Source organism: Rattus norvegicus, chromosome 12, assembly GCF_036323735.1.
Source record: "Rattus norvegicus strain BN/NHsdMcwi chromosome 12, GRCr8, whole genome shotgun sequence".
Taxonomy (NCBI): Eukaryota; Metazoa; Chordata; class Mammalia; order Rodentia; family Muridae; genus Rattus; species Rattus norvegicus.
Genome location: NC_086030.1, coordinates 40,315,538 through 40,327,856, shown reverse-complemented (window position 1 = coordinate 40,327,856; position 12,319 = coordinate 40,315,538). Strand labels below are relative to the sequence as shown.

At 51.0% G+C, this 12,319-nt stretch overlaps 1 protein-coding gene across 18 annotated transcripts in view; it reads right to left on the bottom strand.

The window, feature by feature from the left end:
* The window catches only part of Cux2 (cut-like homeobox 2), a 199,902-nt gene that overhangs the window by 40,447 nt on the left and 147,136 nt on the right, over positions 1-12,319 (bottom strand). For all 18 annotated transcript variants that reach the window (XM_039089254.2, XM_039089256.2, XM_039089257.2 and 15 more), the window contains one exon: positions 604-682. In XM_039089254.2, coding sequence (XP_038945182.1) covers positions 604-682 — 79 coding nt within the window. The remainder of the gene's footprint in view (positions 1-603; positions 683-12,319) is intronic.

Here is a 12,319-nt window from a genome sequence, read left to right as displayed (position 1 = left end):
GCTGTGGCCCTGGAAGGGTCCCCTGGGGCAAGATATGGGTAAGGACACCTAGATGAGTATCCCAGAGCCACCCTCCCAACCACAAGGCAGGAAACTCCATAATGGATGGATGGAGGGAGCCATGAGGTAACTTCACAGCAGGCCGGCTAAGTCACACACACACACACACACACACACACACACACACACACACACACACACACCACACCACATACACATCACACACACCACATACACACACACACCACATACACCACACACACACACACCACCCACATACACACCACATGCATACACACCACACACACTCATCACACACACCATACAGACACACACACACACCACATACACACCACACACACCACATACACACCATATACACACCACACACACCACATACACACCACATACACTATCACACATACACATCATACAGACACACACGCACGCACACACACACGCACTCCTCCCCTTCCTCCCCTTGGGTTCAGTCCTGGTTCCCAGACTCTAGCACCAAGAAGCCACCGCGGTATCTGTGTCACCCACTCAGGATGCTCCTCAGTGGCAATTATTCAATTACAGAGCCCGAGAGCGTCTTCTTACCTGGCGCTTCAATTAATTGCTTATAAACACTCAGGAATGCTGCCTCTGCCTCCTGACTTCTCTTACTGAGAGCCACCACCTTTGGAAAGAAGAGAAAGTGTCACGTGGAGCCATGGCCCTGGTGCAAGGAGACCAGTATCCTTTTGTGCAAAGGATCAGGGTGGGGGGCGGCAACGATGGGGGCTACAGGCTGAGGGCCCCCACATTGAGGAGTCTGAGCTCAGAGCCCAGCTGTGCTGTGCCTGGCTGTGTGACCTTGAACAAGTCACTGCCCTCTCTGTTTCCTCATCAGTAAAATGGTGGTAGTGTGCGGTGGCTAAATCATAACAGGACCCACTTCCTAGGCCCCCTAAAAGGATCTAAACACGGAAAGGCCAACGGTAGGTCATTTATAACTTTGGTGCTGTCGAGTTCAAACAGGACGTGGTTTGGGAGAAAGTGGGACATGCTTGGCCAGTCTTGTGTAACCGTCAGTTCTGAGAAGGCACTAACAGCTTCAACCGACATCCGAGTGATCGAGTTTGTGTGAGAATTCCTGGTATACCCACGGTGCTCAATAAATACTCCTTGGCTGAATGGCTGGACACACAGGAGGCAGCTGAGTGAAGTGGAGCTTCACTCACTGTCCTTCCAGTTCTTCTCTTGTTCTTACTCTGCCAATGACTCTTTGTCGAAGACGGGGTCACCTGCACATGTGGCCTGGTGACTCCCAGAGGCCTGGCCGCAGGAGGACTTCTAGGCACGGGACCCTCTCATTTCCTGGTTCAGGCAGTGAAATCCAACGGCCTTGATCCCAGCTCTTGCAGTGAAGAGTCCTGGGCCTTCCATGTCTGAGGCTATCCCCTGGCAGGCACCGACGGCAGTCACTCAGCTTCAGGGTCCAGTCTGGCTGGGCCATGGTGGGCAGCAGTGAGACACACTGCTGGTACTATATGTATCCACCCAGCACCTACTTCCTGCGTGGACTGTTAGTCTTCTCTCCGAGCTGGCATTTCCCATAACTCTCAGCGATGAGCTCAGAGAGATAGGGGGATGGATCTGTGGCCAAGGTCTTCCTCAAACTCAGCCCTCAGAGCTCTTTCTGGTGCATTTACGCTCCCAACATAATTATTTTTTTCTGAGGGGGTCAGGATAGGATCTTACGTAGTCCAGGCTAGCTTCAAACTCACTCTGTAACTGAGGAAAACCTTGAATTCCTAGCCTTCTTGCTCCATCCCCCACCCCCAAACATTAAGGTTACAGGCATGCACCACCTTGCTTAGTTTATGTGGTGCTGGGGCTTGAACCCAGGGCTTCAAGCATGCTAGGCTCACACTCTAGCAACTGAGCTCCACTCCTGGCCCATCGACACCATTTAGCAAATAAACAAATTGAGTGCACGATTCCAAGTCAATGCCAAAATGACATCTAGGTGCTTTCCAATGGCCGTTTGAGTCTAACCTGTCTAGAAAGGTAGACACCAGGGGTTCAACATGCAGTTTCTGCATGACCAGCGGGCAGGAATTTACGTGAATCTTCACACTTCTATTTACCTGACGGTAAAGGGGAGAAGTTAATCATAACTCCTTCAAAGCAGTCCTAGAGTATCCAGTGTTTTAGCTTCTGGTAGGCCTGGGGCCTCATAGATATGTTTACAACAAGGTGACCAATTTCTTCCCTTGCTGTCAGTTCTGAGTGAACATCTCAATTGTGTTTGTTGCTCTGGTGTTTAAAAAATAAAACAACCTAAGAGAAAACCTGCCATTGGCAGAGGAAAACAAACCAGTGCATCAAGGAAAAACACACTCAATGTAGAGGTTTACGCTTCAAACATGGCTGCCATGCTGACCCACATGGTTGCCATGCCAACCAATATGGCTGCCGTGCCAACTAATATGGCTTCCACAATACCGAATATGGCTACCAGGCTGCCCAAAATGGCTGCCAAAGACCATAAAGTGTGGTTCTTGACCATTTGATCCCCGGGGAGTTCAAATCAAAGCATATAAGGAGTGTGTGTGAAATACACCCGGGATTTCAAAGACTTAGCATAAAAAAAAAAAAAAAAAGACAGCATATCTCACCGCTGTTTTTAAAAACGGAGCTACACTGTGAAGTGACAATGTGTCGTTGCGTTTTACCATTTAACAACGTGGTTGCCAGAAAGTGTCAGGTTCAGTCTGTGATCGTTAGGTTTCTATCTGACAGAGAGAGTCTGCAGAGGCCTTTCGGAACAGGAGTTACAGAAGCGGAGAGAAATTCCAGGTCAGTGTCAGACCAGGACTTAAAAGGCCACTGAGTATAGCAGTCTCTCGTCAATGTTCTGAGAACAGATCCTGGTCTCCGACCTTCCACGGTGACAATTTTTTATTATTCATTCAACCGACGTTTCCCCAAGAGTCCTGTTGTATGCCCGGTAGTGAGGACTAAGAACAGCCATAAACCAGTGGAACTTGTAACTCAAGCCTCTCTGTGATTTGTAACAGGCACTAAATGTTTAGAAGGAAAAGCATTGGTGGGAGGCGAGGCCAGGAGGGGGCAGGGTTGGGAGGGGCGGGGCTGGCCGGGGCGGGGCTGGCAGGGGTGGGCGTGGGTGAAAGCTGCCCCAGTTCAGTAGTGGGTGGTGGAACTTGGCGAGTCCCCATCTTTCCCTGAGAAGGGCACGGGAGCCACAGCAGGGTGGCAGTGCTTGGAAGTGTTGGGGAGCAGTGAATTTGGGAGTGTCCCCAATAAAATGTGGAGACAAACCACACACTCCTGTCTGTGAACATCTGTCTTCAAAGACATGTCACCAAAGCAAGTGGCCAAGCTACCTCTGCCATTGTCTAACTGTGTGGGTGAGCAAATTGGGACCCTTTGTTCCTGGAGAGCCAAGAGCTCTAGGCAAGGGGGCAGTCATTTTGACCCTTTGGATATTGCTGTCTCTCCAGGGTCCTGTGTTTCAAGCGACTAGAAGCGGCTGCCTGTATTTTGTGGCTAATGGTAGCCACGAGAAGCAACACTGTTGCTCCATTCTGAGATGGAGAATATATAAAAATGTCAGATCCTCTAGTTCTCATATCCATGCCAAGCATGGTCTTGGCTGGGGTTTGCAGAAGGGTGGTAAGAATGTTCTTATAACTCATAAAAGAGGGACAGGGGACAAGGGTTGGCTGAGTCCTTTGCAGCTACCCTAGCCTCACCCATGGTACCCCCTGCTCTCCTGTCAAGGTGCCCACACCAGTTTGTACTGGTGCCTTAATGACCATCTTTGTATAATGCCCCTGAGAGCTGAGCTGTCCAACACACTCCCTACATTCACCCACCATTGGCCACTTAACGGTGGCCATTCCAGCACTGGTGGGATAGCTCAGTGGCTAGAGGCACTCACCATGAAGCCTGCTGTCCCAGGTTGGACTTCCTGACCCCACAAGGTAGAAGGAAAGAATGGACTCCTGCCAGGTGTCCCGTGATCTCTACATGCACCCTGTGGAACAGGTGTGTCTCCCTCACATACAAATAAATACATGTTAAAAAAAAAAAACCCCACTATGGCCATTCAACACTTGGATGAGTGGTAGGAAAGAGAGAGTTTCTAACTATTTTTTTTTAATTTTTATGTTTGTTTATTTATTTATTTATTTATTTATTTATTTATTATTTTTTTTATATGAGTACACTGTAGCTTCAGATGCACCAGAAGAGGGCATCAGATCCCATTACAGATGGTTGTGAGCCACCATGTGGTTGCTGGGAATTGAACTCTGGACCTCTGGAAGAGTAGTCAGTGCTCTTAACCCCTGAGCCATCTCTCCAGCCCGAGTTTCTAGCTCTTAGTAGAGAAAAGGAAATGAAAAAGTTATTTTATATCTATTGCTTGTTGACATGACATTACTGAGGACGGATTAGGTGAAATCAAAGCTATTATTAAAGTTAAATCCATCCATTTCTTATTTTTAAAAATGTAATATAGCTTCTAGAAAAATCCAAACATACAGCTTGCCCCCAACTGGAGTGTCAATCCAATCCAGGCAGACTACAGGCTGTAGGTCAAATCTGGCCCTTCACTTGTTTCTGTAAATAAAGTTTTATTAGCACACAGCTGGGGCCATTCTTTCATGCACTGTCTGTTCACCTAGCTTTCAGATTTCCAGGACTGAGCAGCACAGCAGGGGCAGACCCTGCCACAGGCACACCCATGGCTATGCCTGGTCACAAAGAAGGGCAGGAGTAAAGTGTCCAGACTGAGCTTGTGACAGCAGCCTCTGGAGGCCACATGGGCGACATGGAGTTAGCCGTGGCCAGCCACATGCCCTGCAGAAGCTCACAGCTAGGCAATTATGTGACCTGCTGTGCAGGAACCTGACAGGATCCCGGCAGTCAGTGAGCGAGGGAGGCAGCAGTTAAATCAGGGGGAAAAGAGACCCATTACCACATGGCCTCTCTGGATCTTGCCTCTGGCTTGGGTTTATAACTGGGCATATTTGGGCTCCTCTAGCCTTGGCTTCCACGCCTGGGTTTTACAGGAGCGCTGGGGGTTTGAACTCCCCATGATTGTATAGCAAACACTCTCTCTCTAACCACTGAGCAGTTCTCCCCGGCCCCTGAGACCCATCCCAGCTCAGGCACATTAATTCTAATCACCCAGGCGGACTCTATGCATCCCTTTCTGCACACCTTCTGCCACATGTCACCATCAACTGATGCAAAGCCTGAGGGGGACGTCTGCTGGGGCAGGAGGAACCATGGGAAATTTTATTACCATATTTGTTATTGGCCCCAGGTTTAAAAGTAAAGCAGAGGACCATGTTCTCAAATGTTGGCGCTAAGAACACTTTTCAAGCGACGCCATGTGGCCCCAATTTGTTTGTGTCAGGCTGGGGGGGGCTCAGCAAGGTGCAGGCGCACCCCCCATATGTAGCTCAGTGGCTAGGCTACGGTTACTGTTAGCTCTGGTGTTAATTACCGATTGCTCCAATCAGAAACTCCTGAATTCCTAATTAAACAGCTCAGGCTGGACTTCTCATCGGACTCCCTCAGTTCTGCTCGTCCCCCCCCCCACCATTTTTGCCCCCTCCCAATTCCGGGGTAGGAAAAAAAAATAACCCTGGCCTCCATAGAAGACTGCATTTAAATTGACTGTCACTCAAAACAAAGGCGAACCGCTCATTTGTAATGCTGCAGCCACCTGAGCGCTGCCTGTCCCCCCCCCCCCAAGCCTCTGAGCATCGGAGCACGAAGATCATTTTTTCTATTGTTAAAATTGTATAAGCCAGGCCTTTTTTTAGCAGCGAAGTACATGATTTCACTCCTCGGCTGAGGGCTGCCGGCATAAAAGAGACAGGAGGCTTCCTTTAGTATCTTACAAATAAATTTTGCTTTGAGTGTAAAAGAAGGAAAGAAAGAAGGAAGGAAGGAGAAAGAAGGGAAAAAAGAAACCAGCTCTGGGCTGGAAGAAGGCTGGAATTCCTCAGGGCTGTGTCTAGAGAGGAGGGTGTGGCAGAGAAAGAACTGGAAGTCCTTGTCAAGGGTGCTGAGCAGACCTGTGGTCCTGTCTGAGTGTCCTTGGCTGGGCGAAGGTGACTCTGTGCTGATTGGCATGTGGCCTGCTGGCCTTGCAACTGCTAAAGTGGCCACACGGAGTGTGACCTTGCTCCTGCACCCATGGTGCACCTTCTGTGACCTTACCCCAGAAGGGTGAATTCACAAAAGGGTTGGAGACAGCCCTGGGTGAGAGCTGGTTCCTGTGTCCAGAGAGGCTGAGACAGTGGCTTCAAGCCACACAGGAGGGCTAACGAAGGTTGTAGGAGACTATGGATGAAGAGCTAGCTGTGTGGCTGGGAACAAGGGCTGGAACTTGGCCTCCTAGCAACCTAAGTGGGTGATGGTGGCTTCCGTGTTGGATGGGACAGTTTGCTTCCACCGTGTGTTCTTCAGAAGATTGAGATAGGTTTTTCTGGTGTCATGGACCTGGCAAAACCCACAGTGCCACACAGTGCCACGTAGCAGGGGCCTCATCCGTGTGGCAAAGGCAGGCGGGCTGTGGGGATGTTTGGAAACTTTGAAGCCCTGGTTCACGAACTGTCTTTCAACCCCAAACTACTCTGAAAAACACCAAACAAAACCCTGGAAGACCATGTCTCAGGACTTTACCATGCACTTGAAGTTTTGCTAAGACCTCCTTGTCACATGAACCTCCTCAACCTGGACCAAAGTCCTGTGAGGTCGCTGTCATACTCCCCATGTTAACAACAGCGAGAACCAGGGTTCAGAGAGGCGGAGCGAGCAGTGATAAAACACACGGAAGCAGCAGAAGGGGGACTCGAACCAGCGCCCCAGAACCCATGCTCTTGCTGTACGCTCTGATGTGAAGTTATCATCTCTATCTTCCCAAGGCCAGGCCCTGCGCTGTGGACGCTGCACGTGTGCAGCCTTGGGTCATGTGGCACGTGACAGCTGAGAAAGGCTGAGAAGTGTGGGCTGGAGGCGCCCCGCGAGCCTATTTTCTTGGATACTCCAGTGTTTAAAAAATATTGGAGCTGTCAGAATCCATCAAGCCAGACACCCCGGATTTGCACATTTGACTGTGGTATGTAAATGACACCCCAGAAAGGACTGGAACATGCAAATATGTGCATCTAGAGGGATCCAGGATTTTAAAACCAGAAGAGTGCCAAACTGCCAGCTTCTCCGGGGAGTCGGAGGATCTGGCCACCCGCGGCCCACGCTTCCATCGACAGCGGCCACCTGGAGCCATCTGTTCAGGCTGGCCAAGGTCTCAAGTGCCCCCACCCCAGGCCTGGTGCTCAGGTCCATATCCCCACACTCTCCTTGAGGTCACTGTTCCTGTAGACCCCATGTCCCCAAAGGCACAGCTAGGTGACAAAGGGCTGGATCCCAGGGACAACCGTAGCCTTGTTTCGCTGGATGTTTCACACATCTACCCAGTTGCCTCCCCAAGCCACAGCAAGCCCTCTACCACCTCATTCCTGACCCAGGAAAGCCAGGCCCTGTATACCCAGCCCTCTGGGCACCCAGATAACTCCATGCAAGCCACGTCCTGATGCAGTGGAGGGATGACTAGCTCTGAGGAGAGGGCGCCATGAGGAAGGCCAGGAGAAAATACAGGACATTCACAAAGCTGGTGCTTGGATTCGAGGAAGGGCCCTGTGGGCTTTAGAATCGGGTCTGAGCTACTGAGATCTGAACTCCAGTCGCCAGTGGTGTGGTCTCCATGTAGTCTCTCCATACTGTTAGCTATCTCCACCATGAGGTGAGGCAGCGCCAGAGCCTGGTCAGCCTCTGTGAAGTGCATGCCAGGGGGTGGACGGCTGAGAAAAATCAGTGACTGTCTCCAATCTGCCTGTACCTCAGTTCCCCCATTGGAGCACAGGGACACCAAGCCTCAGTGGACATGTCTGACACTAGCAGTTAAAAGTCAGGTTTTATTTGCTAGTTCTCCTCTTGTGGTGCTGGAAGCGTAACCCAGAGCCTCTGCGCATGACAGAGAAGCAGTCAACCCCAGTGGCCTGTCACATGTCATACGGCACTGTAAACTATGAGGTAGCATTGGCCAAGGCTTAGGTAGTACTTAGAATTTTTGGCCAAGGGGGTTGGGGATTTAGCTCAGTGGTAGAGCGCTTGCCTAGGAAGCGCAAGGCCCTGGGTTCGGTCCCCAGCTCCAGAAAAAAAAAAGAATTTTTGGCCAAGGGACTACAAGGGCGAATGAGAGGTCGGTATCTGAGGGGTGGAAGTTACTAGAACCTGGAGACAAAGTTGAGGGCCCAGCGTCAGAGATGGCAAGAACCCCTGGCCTGCTCTGACCCTTGGGCTGTCCCCTGGTGGATTCTATATCACATCTGCCTGTCTGTGCTAGCTTAGTGACCTCACGTTCTCATGCACAGCGGCCCCGCCCTGGGAAGTCGGCGATGGGGGGCTCCAGGTAGTGCTTCCACCTCTCAAGGCCACTGTGGCACATTTTCCAAAATGCCAGTCTAGAAGAGCGAAGTTAAAGGAACACGTGTGCCCTTTAAGGAATGGCGGCCACGCAAATGTCATCAAAGTGCTGTCCTTCCCGGGCTTTTAAATATAGTGGTGGCCTTTGGGAAGTCTCTTCTGAGTGGCTGGGGAAGTCCTCAGGGAACCTTAGCTGGAGGGGACAAAGGAAGCACCCAGATCTAGCCAGAGTAATACTTTAAGAACTTTGGCCTATATTGTGGTCTCTGTTGCAAGCCGCTGAGCCCCACTCTTATCCTGCAAAAATGGTGGCGACCATATTCAAAGGAGGCTGAGTCCTAATAAAGCTTTATTTATAAGGACAGGTAGTGAGCTTGGAATCCAGCCCCGAGTCTGCCCCGCCTCCATCCAGAAGGTTCTCAGCTGCTTTGGTCCCATAATTACCTATTTGCTGTTGTGCCTTAGGGCAGTCACTGGGTTGCCAACAGTCTTGGTTGGGCGTGCTGGGGCACACGTGCAACCCCAGGACTTAGGAAGTGGAAGCAGGAGGATCAGGAGTTCAATACTAGCCTGGGCTACCTGAGACCCTGTAGCAAACCAAAGGAACAAAAGAATAGCCCTATATCTGGTTTGGACTAATGGGGCAAGGAACAAGCAGAGGGTGCCCCAGCAGCAGAGTGAGCCTCAAAAAATATCAGGCCACAAGGCCATTGGTTCGCACATCTGGGGACAGTGTTTTGCTCAGCGCTCGGAACAGCATCTGGCTTGTAGGAGAAGCCCCATAAATATTTGCCTAAATGATGAATGATGATGTCTGTGCCCAGCCAGAGAAGGAAGCACATGAAGGGGAGACACAGTCTCCTTGCTGGTGGCCCAAGAACAGGATGTCCCTTCCTGGTAGCCCTGATGGGACAGCTTCAGACACAGAGGTCCCCTCTTCACTCTTCAAGGAGCATGATGCTGAGACCAAAACCATGCACTACAGTGCAAGACCGAGTCCAAAGCACAGGGACATGTCAGAGCAACAGAGGCAGCATCTGGGGGTTAGCCAGCAATAGGACCTTGGCTCAGAGAAGCCGGGAGACAGGGCAAGTGTGAGGAGGCCTCATCCAGTCTCCAGTGCCATGTTCTTTGGAAATGAACTAGCAGTCATTGGTGTGCAACTCCTTGGTGTGTGGGCCTTTCAAAGAGGTCCTGTATGTGCACATGTGTGCATGTGTGTGAGTCCAGCTTAACACAGGCCAGAAGAACACGTCAGATCCCCTGGAGCTGGAGTTACAGGCTGCTGTGAGCCTCCTGATGTAGATGCTGGGAACGGAACCCAGGCCCTCTTACAAGAGCTCAGCGGAACCATCTCTCCAGGCTCTGGTTGGCCTTGAACTCCCATTGATCCTTCTGGTGTAGCCTCTCATGTGCTGGAACCAACTCTTGACGGTTCACCAACGTGGCAGTCTCCAACTTTTCCCTTGAGGTAACCTTGGCTACCGTGTTTGTGTTCGGTAGCTGGTTGGATCGGAATTCTCAGTTGAGGCAAACCTGGTCCATCCAGAAGCACTTGGAAGCTAGGAAAGTTGGCCCAGAATGAGCATGAGGTTGACCTTGTCTTGTCCCAGGCAAGAAAATGCCCATTATGGTTCCAGGAGGTTGCATTTACTCTGTCCTGCTCTCTGGGAGCCCACCTCCGATTTCTCACCTCTCAGGAGCCGGGGGTTCGAATCCCAGCTACACCAGCAGCTGTGGGCCCAGTACCGGATCATCCCAGCCAACCTTCGTCTGTAAAATGGGCAGTACAGAACCAACCACCAAGAAACCAAACAGCAATGGGGGCATCTAGCAAATGCTGGAGACTCTGTAATTGTCTCGGTGCGCATGCTCACCCTGAGATCTTTGTTTCCCGTGCTAAGGCTGGACCTCGGCTGTGGCCACTACTGATACCTCCCACCCCAGGCTTCAGAACGGATACGGGGTTTGTTTCCCATCCACTGAGGCCAGGGTTGGAACTAGGGTGGAGGCAGAACATGGGTGGAAAGGCTGTCCCTGATCCACCCAGCCCCTGTCACTGCCAAGAGCAGAGACGGAGGTTGACAAGGTTGAGAAGAGAAAATAGGAAAAGATGTCCCCAAGACGAATGGCCACTTTCGCTTGGTTTCAGTGCTGTCCCTGGGGTGAGACGGGGAAGACTCCTAGGGCTTGGATGAGGGAAGGGTCTGGCACGCCCTGGCCTCTCCCCGGCGCCATTAATTTCTTTTTGTTTCCTGCTGTGGTACCAGCTCAAGGTGAGCGGCTGCGCTGCGCTGGGGCTCCGAGAACTGATAGATTGCGTTCCTTTGCTGGGTCCGTTTCATGCTTGGTGACTCCGAAGTAAAGCAATTATCACCGTGGAATGCATAATGGCCTAATTAATAACTAATGTCAGCTCGGGCTCTGAGCCATGATTATACCTTAGTATGCCAACCCCCCCTCCCTACTCCTTTTAAACATTCGGAGAGAAAAATATTATTATAATTGACTGGTTATACTGTTAAAGTGTCCTTGATCGGCGGATAGGATATGAAGTGGGAAACATACAAGGCCCGGAAGAAGGAGAAGGGCTGTGCCACCAGCTGGCTTATGTGACCCTGCCTTACATCTGGGGAATCTTAGTGCCTGGAAAAGGAGCCATTATTCCATACGTGCGTGCGCATGTATGCATGTGCGTGTGTAACCTACGGCTCTCCTGTTCTATATTGTATCCCTCGAGACCTGGCACATAGTAAGTGCTCAATAAATCATGGTCAGAGGCCAGGGGTGCCCATTAGAAGCAGCTGTGTGGCTTTGGGCGGGTCACGAGCCACCTGTGCTCATCGCCCACTTGTACTGTAAAATGCTGACAATGACAGTTCCCCAGCTCACACACTGGTCACGGGGAATAATGAATTGGGAACCGCAGAGCACCCAGAGTGCTGTCTGGGACAGAAGCACCAAGAACCTTGCTTGCCAATCTTATCACATGTCAATCAATACTCCCTTCATTAGTGCCTCTCCAGCTCCTGCTGAGTGAGGACTGTGGGGGACCAGGAGTCAGCAGAGTCTAGAGGGGTGTGTGTGTGTGTGTGTGTGTGTGTGTGTGTGTGTGTGTGTGTCTGCATGTGTGCGGTACTGTACACTACCAGCCCTGAGGAGAGGCAGAGGGGCTGGTCCTGAGGTTCTCAGGAGCAGGGAGCGAAGGATGAGTCGTCTGTGGTCCAAGCCAAACAGCCAGAAAATCTCACACCAAGCCCTTTGGGTGGATCCTTGCAGGACATGTGGACATTTACTTAAACAGCTCAGGGAAGGAGGAAGCATCTTGTGGGAAAGGAACAGAGTATGTAAAGGCTTAGAAGCCTGGAGCCACCACCCCTCTCTGTCCTGGGTGGTCTTGGATGCTGGGGAAGGCTTTTAAAGCACATATTAATCGAGACAGGGTCTCATGGTCCAAGCTAGCTTTGAACCTATTATGTAGCTGAGGATGACCTTGAACTGACTCTTCTGCCTCTGTCTCCCAAGTACTGGGGTGACAGGCCTGTGCCACTGTGCCCAGTGTAGGTACTCCTTACTGAACTTCTGTAATCATGAAAGAGAAGAATCACAAAATTCAAAGTAAGTGGATATCTTGGGACACCAGAGAGGAGGGGCAGGAAGAGCCTTTCCTTCCTTTGACTCATAATGACCCAAGGTCTTTCTGTGTAGCACAGGCCGGCCAAACTAGTGATCGTCCTTCCCCAGCATCCTGAGTATTGAGATGGCCTGTGTGTGTCACCATGCTAGCTGGGCCCTTCCGAAC